At 40.3% G+C, this 26,430-nt stretch overlaps 3 protein-coding genes across 5 annotated transcripts; all 3 read left to right on the top strand.

Annotated features, from left to right (window-relative positions):
* Positions 1-1,600: 1,600 nt before the first annotated feature.
* Positions 1,601-15,024, top strand: LOC101074740 (sodium- and chloride-dependent GABA transporter 3-like). Of its 3 annotated transcripts, XM_029826219.1 has the most exons (16): positions 1,603-1,820; positions 2,121-2,305; positions 2,612-2,746; positions 4,430-4,570; positions 5,243-5,330; positions 5,973-6,105; positions 8,625-8,759; positions 8,903-9,006; positions 9,241-9,365; positions 9,936-10,048; positions 10,122-10,259; positions 10,581-10,683; positions 10,976-11,076; positions 11,492-11,662; positions 12,747-12,909; positions 13,004-15,024. In XM_029826219.1, exons 1-15 carry the CDS (start codon positions 1,813-1,815, stop codon positions 12,888-12,890), a joined length of 1,824 nt encoding a protein of 607 aa, XP_029682079.1. In that variant the 5' UTR covers positions 1,603-1,812; the 3' UTR covers positions 12,891-12,909; positions 13,004-15,024. The 3 variants fall into 3 exon arrangements, with proteins under 3 accessions (XP_029682080.1, XP_029682079.1, XP_003973354.2); XM_029826220.1 differs by lacking the exon at positions 13,004-15,024 and having other exon boundaries at positions 1,601-1,820; positions 11,842-12,889; XM_003973305.3 differs by having other exon boundaries at positions 1,604-1,820; positions 12,747-15,024.
* A 647-nt stretch (positions 15,025-15,671) lies between these two features.
* Positions 15,672-23,442, top strand: slc6a11a (solute carrier family 6 member 11a). Its single transcript, XM_011613882.2, has 14 exons — positions 15,672-16,062; positions 17,326-17,460; positions 18,338-18,478; positions 18,580-18,664; positions 19,324-19,456; positions 19,542-19,676; positions 19,771-19,874; positions 20,521-20,645; positions 20,818-20,930; positions 21,024-21,161; positions 21,265-21,367; positions 21,450-21,550; positions 21,633-21,803; positions 21,896-23,442. Exons 1-14 carry the CDS (start codon positions 15,888-15,890, stop codon positions 21,971-21,973), a joined length of 1,737 nt encoding a protein of 578 aa, XP_011612184.2. The 5' UTR covers positions 15,672-15,887; the 3' UTR covers positions 21,974-23,442.
* Positions 23,443-23,937: 495 nt separating this feature from the next.
* ppil1 (peptidylprolyl isomerase (cyclophilin)-like 1) lies at positions 23,938-25,287 on the top strand. Its single transcript, XM_003973303.3, has 4 exons — positions 23,938-24,109; positions 24,299-24,453; positions 24,771-24,839; positions 24,948-25,287. Exons 1-4 carry the CDS (start codon positions 24,054-24,056, stop codon positions 25,166-25,168), a joined length of 501 nt encoding a protein of 166 aa, XP_003973352.1. The 5' UTR covers positions 23,938-24,053; the 3' UTR covers positions 25,169-25,287.
* Positions 25,288-26,430: the final 1,143 nt, after the last annotated feature.

The raw sequence follows: 26,430 nt of genomic DNA, 5'->3' as shown, positions 1-26,430 counted from the left end.
AAATTACTTCCTTGCTGCTGGACGGACAACGCATGTGAAAGCTGTTGAACAGGGAAGTCATCAACCGTGTGAATATTACTCAGAACCGATTCCCAACAGCTTATCAAACTGTCCCTAGCAGAACAAAAGACTTGTTTGAACTGGAAAGGTAATGCAGTGTACTGTATGTTGAAAACTTTCTCCGTATTCGTTACTCAGATAACGTGGCAGCTACTCAGTCCTGATCTTAAACTAACTTGCAGGGTTGGGTTATGAAACCACCAAGAGTGTATCTGAAACATGATCTTTGTGTTTTCACTACAAACACATCGCTGCACTGTTAAGTGATGTGCGGGTTTGTTGGGCGTTCATGATGAGATTATGGAGACATAAAGTTAAAAAAAACAGAAATTTCTTCATCTCCAACGGCTAATTTTGCCTCTTGGCTTCAAACCAACTGGTTTCAGTTTCCGGTGAACAAACAAAAGGAAGCATTTCACACATAGAGTAAACATGACTTGTGTCTCCTTACAACACAGTGAAGAAGTCACTTAATTGCTATGCAGAGTTGGCATATCGAAGAATCATATAAAAATCATTTTCCTCCCACTTGTTTTTGGTGGGAGGTGTGAAAGTCCCAGAGACCTTTTAAACATTTGAGGTTAAGGATGGAAAATTCCTCACAGTCAAACCATGAAAAAACACACAATACAGTAAAGATGGGATCAGTTAATCCAGGATCAGTGTGTCACCTGTGCTTCTTGTGCCCCTCCCTTCTGTGTAAAAGCTGTGGTTTCACTCTTTTCTTGGCCAGATCATCACGTGTCCTGCATTCACATGTGCCGACATGATTACTTATTTAAGGTCTCGCTTCCTGTATTGGTGTGCTCGTCCCTCCAGTTTTGCACTCCTTCAGTTTCATCTTTTCTCGCTTTCCTTGCGTTTATTATTCATCTGTATTTTAGTTACCTATTAATTCAGTCCTTCGTTAAGTGTTTTTGGTATTGAATAAATCATGTAAAAGCTCAATCTGCCAGTTCTGCATTTAGAGGGATTCATATTAAGATAACTAAATAAAATCAATGACATTATGATAATAAATTAAAAAAATATGTGTTGAAGTCATGCAAACATTGATCTAGGAAAAAAAGGGAAGGTTTGAACTATTACGCATAAAGAGTGTCTTTCCAACAAACTGTACAACTTACCTTGTATGGAAAACCTTTAATTGTAGCTCACAGTTTGTATGTTATTATATGTTATTCAGTATTGTGTCAAGCATAATATAACATGGCAATATATGTGCTGCAAAACTGCTGTGTACAACTCTTTTATTTGGAATTCTGTTTTCAATAACTTTTAAAAAGGCAGAAATCTCCTATGATGATAATGTGCACAGTTGATTTTTTAAATGCTGTTATCACTTTTCTTTATTTCATATTTTGTTTTGGGCTTTTTTCTGGGGTTTTGATGTTGCTTGACAAAAACCTAAAAAAACAAAAAACTAAAAAAACCTAATTTAATCTACCTACAGCCACTGAAAAACAGATGTGGCTCAGCTGATTTGGTTTAGTTGTTAGCAACTGAGCTAATCTCAGTGACTCAAGCAGCTCTTTGTCTCAGTGGAAAAATACAAAAAGGAAGTGGCAAACGTCAGCCCTGTACCACAACCAAAAAAGGGAGGTAGAAATGTGTGCCGACTGTTCTGACAATCGGAAGTTCGTGCTGTAATTCAAAGGAAAGTGTAGCTGCACTTTATTACCAACAGTGTCAACAATCTTCGGAACACTCATCTCAGAGGAATACTGATCACCAGAGGGAGGGTGTTTTGTCATGGAGGGGTAAGTACCTCAGTATGTTTTTGTTTTACACTGTGCATCTATCACTTTAATTCTCAAACGTGGTGTTAATGCAGCTTTCTGCCAGTAAAAAAATTTCCACGAGTGATTATCCTCTCAGCATGAATGCAGCAATTTAAATGAACTAAATAAAGCTATTGAACAGTGCCAAACAATCAGCTGAGTTGTTTTGTCTCTGCCTGACTCAGAGCTGCATCGGCTTGGCAGCACTATAAATGCACACTGGGTACAAGGAGCAGTTCAGATTTCGCTCAGATTCGCTCTGTTTCCAACCATGTCAAGGGAATTCCTCAAGGGAAGCAGCCGGGAGACACCGAGGCAGGATAACAGACTGATGAGCAAGACACAGCTCCTGGACCGTGGCCAGTGGGCAAACAAGTTGGAGTTCTTGCTCGCTGTGGCAGGGACACTGGTTGGACTGGGAAACCTGTGGAGGTTCCCCTATTTGTGCTACAAAAATGGAGGAGGTAAGAGTTCTCATTAAAGGCAATCATACTGCACTGGCTCTTATCTACAAGCTATTCTCCTGCAAAAAGTCAGTCATTTAACATCGTGAGAGATGTGGAAATTCAGGCACGAAGCTCGGTGTAAGTTACCACGAACGTGAGCTGCAGGATTTTATCCGTAGCCACATTTTTAGCATTTTGTAGGACTGGTTGAGAATAGACTCGACCTGCCTCCAAGGGGGGGGAAAGGAAAAAGTTTATTTTCCTGATTTGTCATATGAGCAAGTTATTCTGAAGAGAAATCTTTTGTCTCTTTTCCCTCGTCAGGTGCATTTTTAGTTCCATATGTCTTGTTTCTGCTGGCTTGTGGTATTCCCATGTTCCTCCTGGAGACCGCCATGGGACAGTTTACATCTCAAGGGTGCATTACCTGCTGGAGGTACTTCTGCCCATTGTTTGAAGGTTAGTGGTGAACGTCTTATCATGCATTGTGTAAAAGCCACTGATATAATGGACAGCCCCACCTCCCCTCACTTTACACCGAGGGAACCAGCTGGAGGTGGTGCTATTTTTGCATTTGAAAATTAGGAGGGCTGTTGGGCCAAGTATCAAGTTCCCACTCCACAGAATCACCCATCAACTGGGAGCTAAGCCTATCTGTCAGTCAGGATCACCACCACATTTTGTGTCATGTGTGTTTATGCATAAAAAGGGAATCTGAAATAACATAAATCACCTTTGGGAGAACATTTAATTCACATGTGGTCCCAACGCATGGGATAATTTACAATCGTTCATTTATGATATAATATTGATCCTCCAGAGGTCCCAGCATTAAACGTGTTTAAAATGACTATAGAAGGAATGAGACTTTTTTCCCTCCTGCTTTATAATACAAAGAATTTGTAAAGATCTACACAGTTTCCTTTCTAAGCAAGTGTCATAAGATAGTGCATGAATTTCATAGTAAACATTAAAACTGGTGCTTTTTAAAGGGTTTTACTGGATGAAAATGAGATGTGCATTGCATAATTATAGGTGATATTTATTGTTTTGTCATCAGGTTTTAATGGGACTTTTTGGTGTAACTGTGCCAGGTTTATAAAAAAAAATGTGTGAATATATTTAATCAGGTGACAGTGACTGATGAGAACAGACATTTTTGGGAGGTGATACTAATCTATATGGCATCAACAAGGGTCAAAGTCTTGTCGGGAGCCTGGATTTCATTGACCATATGACTTTAAAAGACAACGAAGCTTACCTAATTTATGGCTTTTATCATAGTTTAATGCTGAACAGAACTTTGTGTCATCTGCATAGCAATAAACCTGAACACACCCTCAGCTCTGGTCAATCATAAAATATACCGTAGATTGAATATTTATCTAATGCTGAGTGATCATTAATTCTAAAATCGAGTTAGCAGGATATCATCTGATAAGAGAGGATTTTGTGGAAGGATCAGTGAATGAACAGCTTCAATACTATTTGTGGGAACAAAGTCTGCATGATGTGTTCCAAAGGATCGACTTGGGGACAGGTTTAGGAGGACCCAAGTGCAGACTCAGAGTTATCCAAGCACCCAAATAATATGCACGACAAATATATTTAGAAAAAGCTGTTCATGGGGACATAGCTATAGGTAAATGAATAAAAATATAACTCTAAAAGTCCAATATTGAACAATCTTCCATTTTTTTTCATTTTACATAACATGTATTTGACTTTTTTTTAACATGATTTTACAGAACTGCTTTCACATTTGACATATTTTAAATCACTCATATATGCCATTTCCAACTAGGCCGTGATTTAACCGTCACCTGGATTCAGTAGTCTGTTCAAGTCTCCTGATCTACGTGTCTTGAGTACGTGATTCTGAATGAGAGAATCTGTCTATCTGCATCTCCCAATGTAAAGAAATGGTTCGATGTTTGAATAGTTAGGAGGGTTTAGGTATCCAAATCTGGGAAGCCTCTCTCAAATCTACAAACAGTCAAGTTCTTTCATTGATGTTTCTTTGATGTTCTATCAATGAAAGTTACTGTGCGACTGTCCCTCCTGAGTTTGATTCAATAATCCTGTGTGTTGTATTAGAGTATATGGAAATATACAGTAATCAAATGTTGTCTCTCTTCTCAGGGATCGGTTACGCTACCCAAATTGTGATTGCTTACGCTGCCGTCTCATACATTGTCATCCAAGCATGGGCCTTCTTCTACCTGTTCTCATCTTTTAGTGCTGAGATTCCGTGGGCCAGCTGCAAGAATACTTGGAACACAGGTGCATGACATTCATCACACTGCTAGAGCAACATGCACCTTTAACAGTGGGGAGAGGGGTTGTAATATCTTCTCTCCTGGGCCGACGGTTGAGGGCCTAATTGGCAATCTTGATTCTTGCTGGATCGGGAGCAGGCTCTCTGCTTCCATCAGATGTTTCCGCTCTCTGGATGTAAGGGTTCTCTGAGCTACGGGGTTCTTTGTGTGGCAGTGTTTTTGGGTACTACTACGTATTCCAACTTGTGACAGGCAATCACGTGGATTAAGTCAATGGGGGGTTGTAGTCTACATTTATGAATATTACTGGTGATTGCTCTAAGTGATGCTCTGTTTCACCTGTTGAAGCATATTACCTGTAAGCGAGTGGCAATTGGTACATGCCCCTGTCCTGCCTGTCGCCCTGTATTTGTTTCTAAACTTTGATCATTGATAGCAAACATGTCATTCCATTATCTCATTTTCATCTTTTTTTATTCACGTTTTGTCTTGTCCCTGTGTTCACACAATTGTGAAAGTGATCACCAAATATTAACCAGTAAAGAGAGGAAGAGTAAAAAGAGTAAAAAAAATGAACATACAGACAGAAACCAGGTATTTCTGAAAATTTGTGTATATTATTGAAAAATCTACTGCCTCTTTGTGCTTGATCTCAATCACTTCTTTCCCATCCTAGAACACTGTGTTGAGTTTGACAAAAAGAATGTATCAGTCAACTGGACTGCACTTGTGAATGCAACCACACCTGCAACAGAGTTTTGGGAGTAAGTCTGATCACCTTTTTATTGAATGATACTGCATTTGTCTTTGTTACTGGAGATACAGTAATGCTTTTTTAAGAAATTGGACATCTCAGGAGTGCTGAGGTTACCTCCTTAGTAATTAAGGAAATCAAGTCTTTTAAGCCTGCACTACTACTGGCATTTTATTGGGTTGTCTTTGCACCGTTAGAATGAACTGTGACTTGACACATGCAGGTCCAAGAGCAATGTCTTATCACATCATGGCAAAACTGGCAAATATTTGTGTGCTGTCTGTAGCAATAGTAGGGACACTGGCTATGCAGGTCCAGCTAATCATACATATCCGTAATGGTTATGGAAAAAAAGAGTAAGATCACAGGAAAGCTAATTTTGCAATCCTGTATCAAACATTTCTACAATGAAACCTGTATTTACTTAATGCTAGTAATCATTGAACCATAATCAGGAGCGAGTTAAATATTATTTTGGACTTCTTACACAACCTTGGCAAATTAATTTCCACATTGTCTGGAATTTTATTACAGTCATTATATGGTTGTTTCTCATATTGTTCAAAGCATGCTCTGATATCAAGAAAAGCAAACGCTCACAATTTGTTGGATCTTTAAAGGTTTTCCATATTGGTGGTGTGTTTCCTTTCAGGAGACGGGTTCTGGGAATATCTCAAGGGATTGAGAACATCGGTAGCTTGCGATGGGAGCTTGTCTTATGTCTGTTGCTGGCTTGGATCCTGTGCTACTTCTGTGTCTGGAAAGGAGTACGATCCACTGGGAAGGTATAAGTTAGCACTGAATCTACATCATGATATATACTGTTAGACATTTTAGTTTTGATTGGCATAAGCAAGTAACTACACATTAGGCTGAAGGAATTAACTACTACTGACATGGCCAAAACCTCAGGATTAAGAGAGATAAATGGGTTACACAGTCCTATAAAGGGAGTTAAGGCAATGGAGATAAGGACAAAATGCCGTAAATATAAAGTTTTGGACACATCAGTGGAATGCAAACCACAAAAAGGTTGCAGAAAATTGTGTTGAATATAAAGAACCCTTTTTTTTTTCCTCATTTGAAAATAGCAACACAAAAGGATACACTCCTGATATGAGATGGGGGCTTTCCAGCTTTCCTCTCAAATTCAAAACATATCTCATAAATCTAAGAGGCACAGAACAAACAGGCGATGTAAAATGCATACGAACCCTGTATGCATGAGACAGGCTCTGCGCTTCATTGATCAAATGATCGTCCTTATTCATTAGCCTTGATACTGAAAAGGCTTTTGACTCAGTCCAATGGGAAGATTAATGCTTGACTCTAATTCGCTCTGACCAGGAAATTTGATGTTTTAAGTCTTTATATTTATTTACCACAGCTGGACTTCAAATGAAGTCTAAATTATGTCTCTAGAGAGGGGATGTTGACAGGGATGTCCCCTTAAACCCCAGGGTTTTGGCTCTTTTTTATCGTCATTTGCACAAACAATTAGCACAAAGACAAATATGGTGTACAATTTTCCTAATAAACTACTTTAGCTAATTTTCTGTTTTACCTTTAATTACCCAGAAAATTGGTTACACACCAGATAAGTAAACTTCCACTGGACCTAAATTCCCACCATAAATTACAAGCAACAAGAAAACCTAGAAACAGGACACACATTTAAGAGGCCAGCATTGAATCAAATCCTCCATTTATGACTCACCTGGGGCCACCCGGTGTTCCAGATGTTATCATCACACACCGTGATCCTGGCCGTCACAGTCGGGGTAAACAGACCATGTTTTGTCATGTTTTTGTGGCTGTTCTTTTCAGCAACCTCCGGATCTTGAGGGCCCGTTGTGAACATTGGCCTGTGAATGTTTGTACTGTGCCTACTAAACTTGCTTCTTGCTCTTTGCCAAAATGTATTTGGCTCATTGTGCTGCACCTCTTCAGTCTCCAGTCTTCCCAGGGGTTTTTCTTGTTGGTAACACAACATTCCTACTCAACCCCATTGCTGCCTGAGAGTGATGGCTGGCATGGAGTCTGTGAATCTTTATGGTCACGCAAAGATGGTGATGTCATGTTGGTTTCTTGTAATAGTCAAGGAGGAGATATGGGATTCCTCCGGACCCATATCACCCTCATTCTCTTGTGCCTCTCTCCTCAGATAGCTTCCATCACCAGTAAACACTATGCCAGCTGGTATTCCCATATCAGGTTTATTGTGTTTAATGTGATTGTTGTTAAGGGATCATGTGAGCCAATCTCACCAACTGTTCGAAATTCCATGCCAAGTTGTTGGTTGCTTCATTCAAGTCCTTCACAAGGTGTTCTGGCACCTCTCCCTGCTGTATTGCTACGGCCACCAACCTACCGCAGGGCCACTCTCATATCACTTTCTTGCTCTGTAAAACCTAACAGAACTTCTGGTAAAGTTACTGCCTAAGCAATTCAAACTTTAACTGGATATTTTCCTCCCCTAAGATTTCATATATAGCTGCGGTTTATTAACTCCTCTTGCCCACCATTGTTAACCTCGCACCCTTTTTATGTCATCAAAATTGGGCTTCTCAAACTTAATGTGAGGCAATGCATCATTATTGGTCAAAAAACATACTTTGATCCTTTGTTTTGGAGAGGTTTTATATTATTTTCATTTCCTTAACTTGTTTTAGTTGCCATTTTAATTCCGATATACACAATCTCTCATTGGTTTATATTCCTCTCTGCATTTCTATGCATATTTTTAAAATTATATTAATGACCCAATGGAATCTAAATTGAAGGCACTGCAGAAAAGTCCACGCTTGAAATGTGCAACAGCCTTGCGAGGTGGCGCTACAGCCTACAGAATTAAGACCTTATCAATTGCCTTTTGTACTATGTTTCAACCGGCTGTCATTACTCTGCAAATGGAAACAAAGCACAGTCCAACATGACGCTGCGGGACATTAAAATCCTGCTGTGTGGGAATTTTAGAATATTGCTTTTCAATGCATTACAGATGTTGCAGCAACAATTTCACATCGTTATGTAATGCTGGTAGAATTTAATTGTTTTCAGAGCGCTTGCCTGAAATCTACAAACACATTGAGACTTCACTTTTTCACTTATTTATTCATCTATTTCTGCGATATTTACCTTCACGCAATTCATACATGTGTCATGTTTAATTGAAGGCTGAAAATCAAAGACTTGTTTATGAGTCATTTTCCAAGGCTGCGCTCTTCACCTTGACCTTTCACCTGTTGCTCTTCTTGATACAGCATGGAGGGCTGATCCTCCCCCTTCTCTCTTGTGTTGCCAGGTAGTTTATTTCACCGCCACCTTCCCCTATCTGATGCTCGTGGTCCTGCTGGCCCGAGGACTGTCTTTGCCCGGAGCCAAAGACGGCTTGGCCTTCTACTTGTATCCTGATCCCACAAGGTTGGTGGACCCTCAAGTAAGTGGTGAAGTCAAACATTCCCCATAAACGCGACCTTTCAGCCGAATCCTCTCGGGCCAGGGGCTGCTATAAAACATGTTTTGTCATTATGCATTCCCGTTTGATTTAAATGGCTAATGCTAGGACTGTACGTGCTCCAGGTGTGGATGGATGCAGGTGCACAGGTGCTTTTCTCCTTCGGGATTTGTCAGGGGACTTTGACAGCCCTCGGCAGTTACAATCAGTTCAACAATAACTGCTACAGGTAAGCGCCCCCTGTTTTCTTCTGCATCTGCCAAAGAAACCATGGATTAGCCTTAGATTGAAGTGTGTTTATGTGCTTTTCTCAAATAAACCCCTATGAGAATTCTTTCTAAACAGTAATCAGCTCTCACAGTATATTTACCCAACTCCAATTTTTTCCTGTTTCCATAACATTGATGACACAAATGATTTGTTCTTCTGATGAATTACCCTTCTGGCCTCTTTGTTTCCACAGGGACACCTTTGTTCTGTGTTTGGTCAATGGCGGCTCGAGCTTTGTGGCTGGGTTTGCAATCTTTTCCGTTTTGGGCTTCATGTCATATGAACAAGGGCTGCCCATTTCAGAGGTGGCTGCCTCAGGTAGGAGCACCATATAAATGTTACTGTCAAAGTTAGGACAACTACCCTAAACCTAACCCTGGAGTGCAGAGTAGGTTAAGAAAAAGAGAGCTAGAACAGACAAAACAGAGATTTCCCTTTATTAAGTTCTGCTGTGCATTTGAAAAACACTTTCAAAACAGCTTGTGTCATAGTTTTGGCCAATTGCTTCACTTTTTGTACTTTTCCTTAATCATTTAAACACTGCTGCATTGCCAAACAGAAAAAAACAACAAGAAAAAACGAACTATCATTTAAACCTTTTGCAGATGGAGATAGATCTCACAACCACAGGAAATGGGGAGTGAGAGCTGCTTAAGCAGCGGTTATAGAGCGCATTAATGATTTTAGCAGAATCATAAAATCAGACTCCAAATACCAAAAGAAAGACAAAGCACGCTTCATGCATTCCAGCCTGTTTTAAGAAGTCTCTTTGTCTGTGACTTTGTCTGCACAATAAAGACCCATTCAAGCAAGTTTTCAGTTTTTCTTCTAGATAAAACAATAACCTAGGCTGCATCATTTAAAGAGATTTTATGTTCTTTAATGCAGGGCCTGGTCTGGCGTTTATCGCCTATCCCCGTGCAGTAGCTATGATGCCTTTACCTCAGCTATGGTCTGTATGTTTCTTCATCATGGTCATTTTGTTGGGTGCGGATACACAGGTGGGATAAACAGCAGGTTTCATATTAAACTCCCTGTTTTTCATGAGTTTTAAACCATTATTCCTTGTTGCAGTTTGTCACCCTGGAATGCCTCATGACTTCAGTGACTGACATGTTCCCCACCGTGTTCCGAAAGGGATATCGGCGAGAGCTGTTGCTTCTTGGCCTCTGCTCTGTTTGTTTCTTCCTCGGCCTTCTACTGGTCACAGAGGTCAGAATTCTCTGCGTCTGCCACACACCTTTTGTTTTAACTGGTCCCACTAGACAAAATTAGGGGTAATTCATTTGAAAAATGGTTAATTTTATTTCCTTACTTTGGCTACCAAACCCCAGTATGCTGTGTCTCGGGAACATTACAGGCTCTTGGCTATTAGTATAAACCACTCCAAGGTGTTTTTCCAGTGCTAAAGATGGGTGTGACAGATTGCTCTGTCTAGCAAAGTGATGTAAAATAGAGATAATGTCATTGAAGTGGAATGAAACCTTGTTCTTAATACTTTGACCTGTGCAGCAAATTTCCCTGTCCCCCCAGGGAGGCCTGTATTTTCTTCAGCTCTTTGACCATTACGTGTGCAGCGGGAACAACCTTCTTCTTCTTTCAGTCTTGCAGTCCATTGGAATTGGGTGGATATACGGTGAGTTCATAGAATGCTCCTTCACATTGGTATTGAGCAGAAACTAAAACCAAATAATGCAGGAAAATGAATGATTGATCCATGTCACCTATTTTGACTTCAATCTGGGGTTCCACCAGATGCTGTTCTATTGGATAAGCATACCTTATGTCTTGGTGGAAACATGCCCAAGCAGAAGCTTTTTAATATACTACAGTATGATTAATGTAAAGGTTTGAATGAATCAAAACAACAGTGATATAAATGGAATAAGAACAAATGTGTGGTGTAACCCCCCCCCTTTACCTACCAGGCGCAGATCGTCTGTATGACAACATTGAAAAGATGATCGGTTATCGTCCTTCGTCTTTTATAAAGATTTGTTGGCTCTACATTACCCCCACTGTTTGTATGGTGAGAGACTCCATCCATCCATCCATCCATCCATCCATCCATCCATCCATCCATCCATCCATCCATCCATCCATCCATCCATCCATCCATCCATCCATCCACATCTATAATTGACTTGTATTTTGGTTTAAGTCTGTGTTAGTTTATTAAACCACTTTATTGCAGTTGAGGTTATTTAAACCATTCTATTAATGCTTTTAGGTGCATTTCATTTATAAAAAAAAAACAGTTTTTGATCAGTTCAATCGACAAGTCGTCAGATTGCTCGTCATAAATCTATGTTGAAAGCCCTGCATCCAGCCTGCCTTAGATTTACCACCCATTACTCAGAAATTCAGTGCTTATGGCCAAAAATAAAGGTGTCCAGGGAGAAGTCTTTGTATCCCAAATGATGTCTGCTGTCCTCCCCATGCAGGGTACCTTCATCTCTTCTGTGGTGCTTTACAAGCCTCTCAGGTTTAACAAGACCTACATCTACCCCACTTGGGCCTATGCTCTGGGCTGGTTCCTGGGGCTTTTCTGTGTTCTCGTGGTTCCTCTGTGGATCCTATTTAAAGTGATTCAGATGAAAGGGACAGTATGGCAGGTATGTGCAAAAACCAATTCAAACCTCAGTACCTTTCTTAACATGTTAAAATGGGGAGTGAATGCACCACACAGGGTGGGTTGGGGGCGGGTTGGCCTCTCAATAGTAACAGAGGGACAAGCAACAACAACAAATTGATTAAGTCCAAAACATTTTGTTCATTTTTCTCAATGTCACAGTCTCTAATAGGTTCCCAGTGAGCTAATCCTGCACTTTGTGTCGCCCAAGTATCCAACCCACTGGCACTTTTAAAAAGGAGCCTTTGTTTATTGATGGATTCCCCAGACATGCCTGTGAAGGACATGCAGCTGCACATGTCTACCACGCTGGACAAAAATACTCAGCATGACTGTAATGACCCCTGACAATGTGGGAAATAAGTAAAGGGTTCTCCATGTGAGCTCTGTTTGTGTTTGTGCCGCATACATGTGTGGTTTGTTTCCCAGCATTTTTAAAATGGTTTGACTCCTGTTACTTGTCTCGTGTCAACCTGGGGAAACTGCTGCTTTCACGATCAGTTAAAACTGCAAGTTTTTCCCTCAAATTCCCCATCAGAGCGAATTCGTCCCGTGTAGCCTCCACGTTTATCCCGCAAGACCTAGCGTCAGCCTCAAGAGCAATGAAACCACCACTACTCAGTGCATCACAATTTCCTGTTAGATTAGTCTTAAGCTCTCTGTGGCCAAAACATTCAGTGTGAATAGAAGCCACATTTTGGGGGATAAAAAATAAAAAAATACAATGGGTATCCACAACATTTCAATACAAAAGGCAGGCATTAATCATTTTTTGCACATTTTCCAAATATGACAGAACTAAACATAAAAACACAATAAGAGTTCCTATTGCATTCTGGACAACTTTATGGCAATTTTTAAATTTTACTGATCTTCTTTCTGCTAGAGAGCCAGCTGTTCCCCGGGGCAAATTCCACAGTTTATTCATGATATGTACACACAATGGATACATGATGCCCAGGGTTCCACACCCTTGGCAGGTTTTTATGACCTGTAGGATGGGTTTTCTCAGGATGTGTTGCCAGCTGCTGCTGTGAAAATGCTGTATTACAACTTTGTACCCGCAGAACCTCAGGGAGCTCTGCCGACCTAAAGGCGAGACGAGCTGCAAAGCAAATCAACCGGAGCAGTTCCCTTTGAACCCAGACACCAGAAGTACCGCTGACAATGAATATAAGCCGAGCGGTGTTGAGATGGAGACACAGATCTAAAAACAACAAAAACATTTCGGTACATTTGTAATACAAAGTCTATACCGTCAGGATTTTACAATTTAAGCGGTTTAAAGAACATGTGACAGGCAATCAATTCTTCTGTCTTCCAGCTGGGCTTCTCCATCAGTTGTATTCAGCACAAAATAGTTGGGGTAGGTGTCAATGTCTCAACTAAAAAATTGTGGATTTTTAGACAGCGTTCCATCCAAACATCCGTTTCACAGGTATTTTCAATTCAAATTAACTCTTAGTCAGTTATCTCTAATGTAAATGCGTTTCTCTTAGATAAATCTATTCTACCTTCAATTCCTCCACTGTTTGCCTTGTTTTCTATGAAATATGTTTAAAACAGGGGTAAGCGCTTACATTTTACCTACATTGGCAGCTTATGGTTACAATTGCAGTGCCTGTGTCCATGCGTGTGTGTCGTGTGTAAGTTTACATGTGGATCTATAGGTGACTAAATCTTGTCACAGGAAGAGAAAATATAGAGGCACAGTTCTTGTTTGCAGTAGACCAATAGTTTGGCAACCAGCATATTTTTAAATTAATTTTATTTTAAAAGTTATCAAAGATCATATAAATACAGAATCCGATTTTTGTTTTGACTCGGGCTGTTGTACTGTTAGCTACTGTTTCATGGATAAAAGGCAATATTATGCAATTTATTTGTCCTTCCTTCTATATTGTTCCATTGCGGATAGTCCTAATATTAGCCACCCCAGTGCTGATATTAGCTAATGTATAGATGCTTTATGATTCAGTGCCGTATAAGCTGAGATCAACTGAACTGCTACAAAACACAAAAGCTGTTTCCAAGCCTCCTCCTGGTTCCCTATTCTCTGCTCACTATATAGGGGGTTGAATTGAGTGCACCATGTAGCGCCCTAACAGATAAGCTGCTTTTGTACTTTAAACCAGTGCACTTTATACAGCGACATACCAGATTAACGTCGATGCTGGTTAATTTATTTTTTTTCTCCCTACTAAGCACTACAGATAAAACACTCACGCGTCATTTGTTTTCTTGATCTACTACTGTGCCCTTAATAATTAACTTAATATCAATAATTAACCTCAGTCTAGCATCTCGCACGTGACCGCAAAAGATGATGGGATGTAATGCGTCGTTAGGGAGCACTGTTTTTCACAATTATAGGATACAATGAGTGCACTAAAAATAATTTTGGACAAAGCTTACATGTACTAAATGTCATTAATTAAATGTTTTATTAAATCCAAACATGCGGCTTTTGGCTGCACGTTAGGCTGCAGAAGTGTTGGATGAGTTGTGCTCATTTGTCTACTAAAATAGTTGAGCTCCTCTAATAACTAATGTGATAATGCTTTGTTTTTAACTCCTGTCTTATAAATGATATAGATAAGAATATAAAAGAGTACACACACGACTCCCCTGTACATCTTTGTTTTTATTGGCTATACATCAAATGTACCCGCACTACACTATTGTTATTCTTTTACTTTATTTGGTTTAGTAGTAGCAGTGAAACTAACTGCTACATAGTTTTGGCTTATTGATGAAAAAAGAGGCACTTTCCTGACTTCCTGAAAGAAGTTAGAAACACCCAGTATGCAACCAAACAGCTACAATGTGTCTTTCGGCGTTTGTGCAGTGGGTGCTAAAGAAATGCCACATTGCCGTCTAAATCCTGCTCTTCCGGCCAAAGCAGACAGATTACTTTGATAATGAGTATAAGGCCTGTTCATAATACTCGTATGAAATGTCTTGGCATCACTGATAGTTTGACATGCTTTTCCAGGAGTTTCCAGCTCTTGGGATGGTTTCTTTGTTACTGCTGTGCTGAGTTCAGGGAATCAGCTCAGTATTGTGTTTCTTTGCCTCAGTGAGATCTTTGGGAGGCTTTCTCAGATTTATTTTGGGTCTTCATTTGTCTATCAGCTCTGCTGTTCTTTGCTGTGGGGGGAAAAACACAACTTACCGTAAATAAATACTGCACCTCCCTGCATATGTTAATGTCATTTCTATGCAAAGGTTTTCTTAAACCCAGCTGAAAGTTCACATTTAAATCACTGTCATTGAGTTGTTGGAGAGTGGAATCAAAGCACAAATCAAAGCCCTTGCTGGACAAGAATAAAGACAGTATAGCATCATTTCCTTTCTATGTCATGTCCGCTGTTACCTACGCTCTTTGATACATGATTTAAAATGTCACACATTTTACAACTCATACATACATACATACATACATACATACATGGTCACTGCATTGTAAAGTTATTTAAAGATGGATGCACCTTGGTTATAGCGTGTGTCATAAACCACCTGAAAGAAAATCCATTCTGACAGGCAAGATCATGATTTGTGCATGCAAACATTAAGCTTAGTAACACTTTGAACTCAATGGGAGGGTCATGACAGGCCCAAGGGAGCCCCCTGCTGTGAGTTTCAAATATTGAACTACCCCAAATTATGCAAGTTGAATTCCTTCCCACCTGCCAGGAATGGCTTTGTTGCTTTTATCTCTCTCTCAGGCTGACGGGTTTAAAGTGAACTCTGCAAGTGTTCAAGATTAATGATGTAAAGAATAGTGATGGAATTAAATATAGTAGTATCGGGAGTTGTTATTATTTATCTATATAAAAATAAAACTTTAAAACCCATCACTTAACTGTGTCCATGTATATCACACACACACGCACACACACCCTCAATGACCTTATCCATGACTAATTTAAGTTATTTCATGCACACACTGAATGTGAACTTATGCATCATAAAACTCAGCTATGTTCTTACTCCCCAAATTGTTTTCTAATGCCCCCCCCTTACCCTTCAGTTCTTATTAAGTAATCCTTTTTATGTTAGCGTACATGCACAGCTTCACCTTGTGGCCAAAATTAGAATATACCGTCACTCAGTTTGGTAACCAGTTACAAAAACCACATCAGGCAGGCCCAGTTTGACATGTTTAAAAACTCCTGGAGCCCTCACTCTTCATCACCCTGAGAGGCATGGCAGACTTCTTGTACCGGCTCTGCGTCCTTCCCCTGAAGGCTTCTTCACACTCTGTGAAGGAACGTGGCAAATGGGAGAGCAAAAGAGAGTTCTTTCTCTCCGTGGCTGGTGCCATTGTTGGTCTTGGAAATGTGTGGAGATTTCCTTATATGTGCTACAGGAACGGTGGAGGTAAGGTTCAGCTTTTCATCACCTCGATTTCACTTGTGAAGAAAAATGTGATTATACATCATTTCATTAACTCAGCACTGTCTTTGAGTCTTTTTTGTTTTATTTTGTCCTTCAACCCACATAGACCTGTACAATTTAAAAACTAAATAAAATGGGGAAAAAATAGAAATTTGAAGATGCACCAGTCTAAATAGGTGGAGAAAATGTGATTAAAATTTGCTCGAATATTTCTACCCTCCCCCCACCCCTTTTCCCACAGGTTGAACAAGGTGTCAGATCATTTATTTCATACTGAACCTGATGTGATATAATAGTTATAATATTTCTGGTTCGTTGGCACATTCAGTAAAATACAAGCAGGTTTAAAAATGATATTTACTAAGAACTGTAGCTACTGGGGAAAAAATATGTCAGCAAAAAGATTTCACCTGTTCCACAACAACTGTAATCACCTTCAAAGCTTTTTCCTTTAACCTCCTATGAAGGATGAAAAGTAAACTGAAATAATCCTGAGATTTTCTCAGTCCTGCGCAGCCGATCGTCCTTCTGGTCTGTAGAAACAGCGGGAAAACCGCCTTTTGCTGATGGTAACCGCAGGAGGGACTGGCGCACAAAGGCGCACTCACATTTTTTAATCCCATTCTTTAGTGTCCTGTGGAGGAGGGAGCAGGGAGAGAAATGAGAGCCCTCCTTTGTACTGAGCGTCCCTGTTCAAGGAACAATAACCTACATAAAATCAAGCGTACATTGATAAAGGTGGGGCTGTTGATTTATGTGTGCCCATAAATACCTCACAGCTTTAATAGTGGAACAAGTTTGATTCAAATGGCACATGTGTGTGTGTGTGTGTGTGTGTGTGTGTGTGTGTGTGTGTGTGTGTGTGTGTGTGTGTGTGTGTGTGTGTGTGTGTGTGTGCATGTGCGTGTGTGTGTGTGTGTGTGCAATTAGCTAAGTTTGATGGAGGCACAGTGTTTTTCACTTCAGACAGAGAATGATTCTCTTGTGTCTGGTGTGGGGAAAAGGGAAATACAGAAGGATGGCATAAGGCGAAGGCATCAAATAAACCCTTCAGTAATCCCCATTAATGAATTTCTATGTTTAGGGAAACCCTAAATCTTTGTTTTGAAAAGAAATATTTGCTTAAAGATTCTTAATTTTGTGACATAATTTAAACTTTGTGTACCCTTAAATTTATTGTAAACACAGCATTTTTTTGGGAGAACAAAGATTCCAACATACATTTCTGATTCTGTACATTTTCAGGGGCGTTCCTTATTCCTTATTTCCTGTTTCTTGTGTCCTGTGGCATTCCTTTGTTTATTTTGGAGACTGCATTGGGCCAGTACACCAGCCAAGGGGGAATCATGTGCTGGAGGAAGATTTGCCCCTTATTTGAAGGTGAGATGTGGCAGGGCTGTACGCAGCGCAACACAACACAATGCAACGCAACACAACACAACACAATACAACACAACACAGCACAGCACAGCACAGCACAGCACAGCACAGCTCAACACAGCACAACGCAACACAACGCAACACAACACAGCGCAACACAGCGCAACACAACACAGCGCAACACAACACAGCGCAACACAACACAAGGCAACACAACACAGTGCAACACAACACAACAATTTTTTAAAGAATCACAAAACAATCACTCCGACATAGAAAAACATTTAGAGAGTAAAATGGGAAAAGAAATTCAGTGGATTTAAGTTGATTAGAGTAAAATAAGGTGGTTTAGAGATTCAGGTTTTCCTCAGCATCTAAGAATGAAAAATCTATATTTGTTGCGTAGATGGTGCATAAAGTCTTAAAGTGAACTTTAATTTCATTAAAAATACAGGACTTATATGGTACCTGGGCACCGTTCCACCCTGAACCATTGCCCACGTTATAAACTCTTTTTATATATAGAATGAACGTGTGAATCACGGCCGTACCGTCGCACCTCCCACCTGTGCCAAAGGCGCCTGTGTTTATGAGAGCATTTTCATGTAGACAAGTCCTTTCATGAATCCAATAGCTGAATTGTGCCACCACCACTCCTCCCATTCAAATTTTGTAAATCCTCGGGATTCATCACATTTTCAATCCTGTTTGTGCATAAAAAACAACAAAAGAGCTTTCATGAATCAAAGGAGAGTGATTTAACCCACCCGTTTCTTGAAATGTTATTACATTTATTCATCTTTGGTTAAATGCAGCTGCTTCAGATGCAGATTTTGCAAGTAATTCCATTTTAATTTTGACCTTATTTTGTTTCCAGGCATGGGATACACAAGCCAAATGATCCTATTCTATGGGTCCGTCAGCTACATCCTGATCTTAGCTTGGGCTTTTTTTTACCTTTTCTCATCCTTCTCTGGGACTCTGCCATGGGCCAGCTGTAATAACACATGGAACACAGGTAGTGTAAGAACTCCATACACAGACATGGGGCTGTGGAATCTGCCTGAAATGTGAAATACTGTACATGTTGGTGTCTTTAATCATACTGTGCTATTTCAGAATCTTGTGTGGTGCTGAACTACAATGTCAGCATAAACGGGTCAACTCCTGTAAATTCAACATCATCTGTACAAGAATTTTGGCAGTAAGTCCTTCTCTCATTTTACATATAGTTTTCAGACCTAATCTACTTAGGAAATGAATTCTTTTAATTATAAGGCTGATTTTAAACATACTATTCACCTATAAAATCTCCGATAAGAGAAGAGTCCTCACCCAACTAACAACTGTGATATTTCATTTAAAACCTGAAACAGGCAAATGATTTCATCATTAAAATATCACAAAATTAACAGTTCCTGGCGGCGTCTTAACCGCAACTTAGAAAGGAAGTTGTCTGAACACAGGCTGAATAGCTGTTGGTGTAAATATACCTCACTCTGCCAGGACTTGTACTTAAACTGTAAAGAAAAAATGTGTGTGAACATTTGCAGCTGATGTATTATGGAGCCAGAGGTCCCTGGCATCAGGGAAAGAGAAAGCACTGTTGCCAGGGAGTGCTTTAATAAATGCACCCCCTCCCCAGGGGGTTTTAGTAGGGAGGGGATTGTATGTGCTGAAGAGTCTAATGAGAGAATGATTTGTCTGCTTAACTCATTTACAATGCCTACAAAACTAAAACTACCCAAATCTGTCGCCCAAGTGCTGCTTGATGTATTTCTAATCTGAAATATTTATATATGATCTTAACGTTGTGACATGAATGAAGTCATTCTAATTGTTAGTTTGCATCGGTCCTTTTAGACGTCGGGTGCTTAACGTGTCCTCTGGTATAGAGGAGATCGGACACGTACAGTGGGAGCTGTCGTTGTACCTCCTCCTGGCCTGGGTGATCTGCTACTTCTGCATCTGGAAGGGAGTGAGATCCACAGGGAAGGTAGGGCTTAAGAGCAAAGAGGTGGCCAGAACAAATCCAAGTGCAGGGTTCTTGCTTTTGAAAACAACTTTCTGCTCAAATACAGGCAGTGTACGTCACGGCCACATTCCCTTTCATCATGTTGGCGGTGCTGCTGGTCAGAGGACTGACGCTTCCCGGAGCTCTCTTTGGAATCAAGCATTACCTTTACCCCAACATCACTCGACTCGCTGACCCACAGGTCCCGATTAGCCCACATTCCTCATCACCATAACGTATTTCATTGCAAAGCAACACATAAGCTTTTTTGCCATTGTTATTTTACTTGTTTGCAGGTTTGGACTGATGCTGGAACCCAAATCTTTTTCTCATACGCGATATGTTTGGGTTGCCTGACTACACTTGGCAGCTACAACGATTACAGGAACAACTGCTACAGGTGAGGAAACATGCAGTACGGTGGAGCCTGTGCAGTCTGTTAGCAGGGCTGAAAACATTCCCAGAATACTCCCTGAACTGAACAGCTTTGGAAAAAATACAAAAATTTATATATTTGGCAAGATGGCAATTGGCAAGTAGGAGACAAAACATGTGTAGTAAGGAAAAAAATCTGTCATACTCTTACCTTTTGGCATGAGATTAATTAATGGGATTAGAGAGACAGGCAGGCAGGCACGCACACAGACACACGCGTGCATTCATGTGCATTATAAGGAGTCTGGTAAAACACATTCCTCCACACCTCGTGCTAAACCTAAGAACCAAAGCTAAACGCGTAACCCCGACTCTGCCCTAACCCTCAAACAACGGCAAACCTTAGCCTTACAACCAAGTCGTAACTCTCAAACAGCCCTTTGAGGTTGGGAGGACAAGACAAAATGTCCTCCTTTGACCAAAGTGATCATCCATTCTTGTCCTCACTGAAGCGTACATGCACGCACACACGCACGCACACAGGATCGCCCACTTGTTAGTCATTCAGCTCTGAGGGTGATTCTTACTTTCATTTCAGCTTTAATTTTTGTTGCATTAAGTTGATTTTCTGCCTCTAATATCATTGACCCTGGATTGTTCCTGAATTGCAGAGACTCCTTCTTTCTTTGCCTGCTGAACAGCGGAACCAGTTTTGTGTCTGGCTTTGCCATCTTCTCCATTCTTGGATACATGTCACAAAAACAGGGAGTGGATATCGCTTCAGTCGCTGAGTCAGGTAGGACTGTGGAATCCAAAGAGTTCAAAAAGGACATGAGCGCTGGCTATCTGACTTACTAATGTCTTTATTCAATGAATATGCAAATGGATGTATTAAAAGAACAAACAGTTTGACCTCTATAGCTTTCTTTATGACGTTGCAAACATGGATGGTTGACTTTACGCTGCAGGTCCTGGGCTTGTCTTCATAGTCTACCCACAGGCAGTGACCCTTCTGCCCTGGCCTCAGCTCTGGTCCGTCTGCTTCTTTTCTATGATTGTCCTATTAGGAGTGGATGGTCAGGTCAGTTCCCAGTTTGACATTTACCTGGGACATCCCTGCGGAGTTTTCACATTCTCACGCTTGTCCTCACACGTCTCCCATAATTATCTGCAGTTTATTGCACTTGAAAGCATCGTAACCTCCCTATCGGACATTTACCCCGCGTATATGCGAAAAGGCTACCGCAGAGAGGTCCTTCTGTTCCTGATCTGCGCCTCTTCCTACGTGGTGGGACAGCTATTAGTCTCTCAGGTGAGATACAGCTGTCCACCGCTGGTGACACGAGCGAATACACACGTCGAAGATCCGCCACCCGAACATTCCGATGAGGTCCACCTTTGTGTCCTCATTTTAGGCCGGCATGTACTTTCTGATGATATTCGATCACTACGTATGCAGCGGCCCTGCTCTCCTTCTGCTGGCGATCTTCCAGTCGTTGATTATTGGATGGGTTTATGGTGAGTTGCAGTTGCACAGTCTCCCTCGCATACTATTTGTGCAAACTGACGCCGAGGTCGCTTCACCGCCTGGCGCCTGCAGGTTCGGAGCGCTTCTGTGGCAACATTGCAGACATGATCGGGTACAAACCTCACGCGCTGATCAAATACAGCTGGATGTACGGCACCCCTCTGACTTGCATTGTAAGTGTTTGAAGTGCAGTTTGGATGGAGTTGGATTGGATATGTATTGATGATGATCATCATTGTTTTCACCCTTGAACAGGGCACTTTGATATTCCTGAGTGTCAGATACACCCCCATTAAGTTCAACAACTCCTACGTGTTCCCTTGGTGGGGGTATGGGATAGGCTGGTTTCTGGCGTCTTCCTCTCTAATGATGATCCCAATCACTATGATCTGCAAAGTGGCCAAGAAAGATGGGACCCTCTGGCAGGTCAGTGGTTACCTTATTGCTTTATGGTGGAAGTGACATTACAGACACAGGAAATCTGAAACTCTGCTTTTATGTGATTTATCTTCTCCCAGCGTCTGAAAGCCAGCGCCAGGCCTGTTGATGATCTTCCAAAGATGGCACAAGAAATGGAAAGAATCGTGACGTCGTAAAGGAAAAAGTGGCGACCGAGTTTTGAGGGGACCTCCTCACAGCTCTTTTGGAAACCTGCGTGTAAGCAGTAAAGCAGTTATTACTTCCCGAAAGACGGCAGGATCAATTACCCGGCAGGTATTTTAATGAGGTCTTATTACAGTGTTCTCAAGCTTTTCTTTACACCTTTTTCGGAGATGACCTCATAACTTACACAAGTCAAGGCAACTTATTTGACAGTGTCATTATATTTGACGTTTTGTGCCTGCGGGTTTGCTTCTTAACTGGATTTGACACATATGCAACCCCAAACACTCCTCCGTGTCTGTCCAACCCATCTAACCTGAATATGCAACAGAAGAGAAAGCTTGAGCAATAACACATTAGCCAATGATGTATTCAGGTGATCATAAGTCGATTTCTTTGATATTTACACAGCCCTGTGTTTTCATATATCCATGTGCAATCTAATAAATGTCTGAGAGAATTTTTTTTTTTATGAAAATGGATTTAAAAGGCCAGTATTACTTAATGGGAAACACTGTTTACTGCAATATCTTAGTGTTGCTTCTCCGTCAGTGAGTTCATGTCACCTCTAACAATTTTCTAACCAGAAAAACAAAAGTCCACTTCTGCTCATTTAAAGCATTAAGCTGTTTTTTTTTGTTACACGTTGAGGTGCTGTTAATTTTAACAAACATTGTTGCAATTTTTTGTTATGGTAAATCTCAGGGACCAAATAATGATAGAAAATGTCCCTTTCCTTTACAAGTGCACAAATTTGTATGTCACTGTTACTATTACTGCAATAATAAAATAAATAAATGCATTTATGCTACTGCTGGATGTACAATTTAAAAAAAACACCATAATTTAGGGGGAAAACTGAAACTGTGTGGTTATCATTATATTTTCTTTTTTTATTCCCTGCTTTATGGTGAGGTCATCATTATGGTATTATCCTATTGGAATAAAAGTTGGTGTTTGATGTGTTTCAGAATTTGTTCTGTTTTGTCATTTTTTAAATTTCTTTTTCAGACGTATTTTGTGGGGAATTTCAATAGTTTGTGGTATTTCAGTCTTTTGGCATTTTTTTTTTTAATTTCGTGGTTGTGCTTGTTTTGATTTAGCTCCTCTTGCATGTGTTTTATGTGCATGTTAGATTATCACAAGTGCTTAATTTTTTAAGACAAACTGATATTTTGTTTACTGCAGAACATAGACATAAGAGGGAGCTAAGGATTGTTCAGCAATCCTCTCTGCCCCTTAGAACTAAGCTATAAGTAGAATAGTGTTTTACTCTCACTCTTGGATTTTAAAAAAAAAGTATCTCTCCTTTACTGTTACAGGATTACATCAATCACTTTTGATCATAACTGTTCCCTACGGTGTTTTGTTAAAACTCCTGTAGCTTTCTGTCTTTCCGTTGACCATAAATGATTTTATGATGAGTTATTTGGATAAATGGGTAATAAATGGTTCCATTCTGTGTTATGGCCCTTTAATTCTTCTCATCATCACCATTTAATTTTCATTGATTATTATGTTTTGAAAGAACAAAACTCAACTTGAAGTGAAAATGCTCTTTGACACCAATAAGTTAAAATCCTGTTTAACAGGTTCAGCAATTTTTGAGAGAGAGAGAGAGAGAGAGGATGGGGGAGGGGAAGAGAGCTCTTGATTTCATAATTAGCTGTGAAGGTGACGATTAATGTAGGGTTTGTGGAATGCATTATGTCAATGATACACTTCATAAAGATAGATAAGTACAAACTTACATGCTTGTCTGGCTGCCTGCCTGTCTGTACCGTTATTATTTTCATTTTAATCCTTAGTGTTGTTCTTGCTGTCATAATTCTTTTTAGAACAAACATTCATGATTGGGCAGGGATATCTTTTCGTGCTGGACCCTGTTTGGACCACGCTCAATAAAACAATATTGCGAAGACAAAACCTTCCTTGTCCACTAGAGGCCAGGCGAGTGTGCTATTGCTCCCTAAATGACGGGGAAGTAAACAGAAGAAGAAGGTCATCGGGGTAACAGGCCTGCTATTTAGGCTTATTTGTCCAAAGACGAGAATTTTATTATCTCTGTTTGCAATGTCGGGACTACCTCCAGACACATGGCAGCCGAAAACAGTGACTGTGGAAACTACGTGAGTTAGTATTATAGTATTTTAGCGCCAAAGAACTGCAGGATGCTCCGGGTTAGCTATCCGACGTCTACAGTGCGCTAGTATCTAAAGTTCGATTTGCTGTGTTAACACAACCATAATATCAGACATGTGCTATTTTGTGTTTTTGTATGTTTTACGAATGATAATGGGGATTTTACGCCTTTGAAGGATGGGGACGATTGTGGTGGAGCTGTATTGGCACCATGCACCGAAGACCTGCACCAATTTTGCAGAACTTGCCAGAAGAGGTTATTATAATTCCACAAAGTTTCATCGAATTATAAAAGACTTCATGGTGCAGGGAGGGGACCCCACGGGGACAGGTGGGTATCAAATACAATGGAATACATTAAAGAAGATCCAAGTCCACTTATTAATCTCCCGATCTGTAACGTTTGAAGAGCTTCATTGGATCAACTTGCACATGTTTCTGTACTAAACTGATGTCGACATCTTTAACTCAACAACTGTAAAATAAAGCGTAAATGTCTGATGTTGTAAAATGAAAGTGTTGTCTTTATAAAATGTTTTATGCTTCACACAATTTAAAATGTGAACATTTAGAAATCAATTAAAAAAATATAAAATCATTAAATCAATGTGCCCAGACTAAACGTGTACCTGACCTTTTCCTCTGTAGGACGAGGCGGTGCCTCCATATATGGCAAACAGTTTGAAGATGAGCTGAGCCCTGAACTGAAATTCACAGGTAATTGAAAACTGGTAATGAAGTTTAATTATGTTATGAATGATTTCTTTCTGTTTTGAGATGTGTCTGAATTTCCAGTCAGTTGTGATCCACCCTTTTCTGTTCTAGGTGCTGGTATTTTGGCGATGGCCAATGCAGGACCAGACACAAATGGAAGTCAGTTCTTTATGACACTTGCGCCCACACAGTGGTTGGATGGTAAACACACCATTTTTGGAAGAATTTCACAGGGGATGGGTGTCCTGCAAAGGATGGGGATGGTAGAGTCCAACGCTCAAGATCGACCCCTTGAAGACATCAAAATTATCACAGCCACTGTATCTAGTTAATGATTGTCTGATATTCATCTGGGTTTTTTTTTTTGTTTTTTTAATAAATTGTTAATTTTTTTACTTTGAGGCACTGGAATTTTTTATCCTAATTAAAAAAAAAATGGGGATATTGCTAATATCTTCTGACTTGTGTTTTTAACAAAACTTTTTTTTTTTTTTAACAGTGGCTTGCTTTTTTTTTTTTATTGGTCACAAACATATAATCAAGCTCTCCCTAACGGTGGTTTTACAAAAAAGAAAGTTTCGAACAACAGTATGCCAGCAGATCATTAGATGCACAGTGGGTACAGGCATTCAACCCATGTGGCCTTCAGAGGAAGTCAAAGTGTAAAAAGGACTTGGCTTAATGTTGAAATGTGCTCTATGAAACATATTTGCATATGGCCTAGCAAAGCACTGGATGGTTTGGTACCAACATGCTACCATGGGACTCTTGAGCAGGGAAGTGCCCCCACAAGAGCTGAATCATACCTTTGGCAGTCTGATAAACAAGTCTGGTCTTACAACTACTTGCCTGACTGCGCTTTACCAAATGTGATGTTCTTCTGTTGGTTTTGGCACTTTAGTTCCAGTGAAAGGAGCTCTGGATGCTTTCCTATTCCAAAGTTGACAATTAGTTGACAATTTACGGTAATGACCCCAACATTTTTCATATGCCCTCTCTTGTTGTAACATGACGGTTGCAAAACAAGACTAACTGACTGAATAACTGACTAAAATTCTCCACATAAACACACCCAGCCATGGACTCTCAGATTATAATCCTCCATTGGCCTCACTCCTGTCACTTATGATCACTATGGGGTCTAGAGCTTTCAGCTACTCTGCCACCCGCCTCTGGAACTTCCTCCAACCAGACATCTGTAGCATGGACGCATTCTCTGTATCCGAAACAACCCCCTATACCCTAATAGTGCACTCAATAGTGTGTACGCCATTTTGAAATAGTATCCAAATTCTTGGTGAGCATCGCTGTACCCTATGTAGTGCACTCAATGTATCCCACAATGGACTGTGAAAAGTAGTGTACAACCAATAATAATAATTCCCTAACTCGGAAAATATATCCCATCAGCCAATTCAGTGCACTACGTAGTTCACTCAATCCAAGTCCCCCATGTAGTGAGTAGTGAATAGGGAACAAGTCTGTGGTTTCGGACACAGCGATTGACTATAAATCACACCTCAAAAACAAGCATATTCACCCTGGAGATCTTCCCTCTTATTAAAACTTTTTAAAATTTGTTTTTTCACTTCTT

The sequence above is a fragment of the Takifugu rubripes genome, chromosome 19 (assembly GCF_901000725.2).
Source record: "Takifugu rubripes chromosome 19, fTakRub1.2, whole genome shotgun sequence".
Lineage (NCBI taxonomy): Eukaryota > Metazoa > Chordata > Actinopteri > Tetraodontiformes > Tetraodontidae > Takifugu > Takifugu rubripes.
The sequence above is the reverse complement of the archived record's forward strand: the minus strand, read 5'-3'. Positions and strand labels throughout refer to the sequence as shown.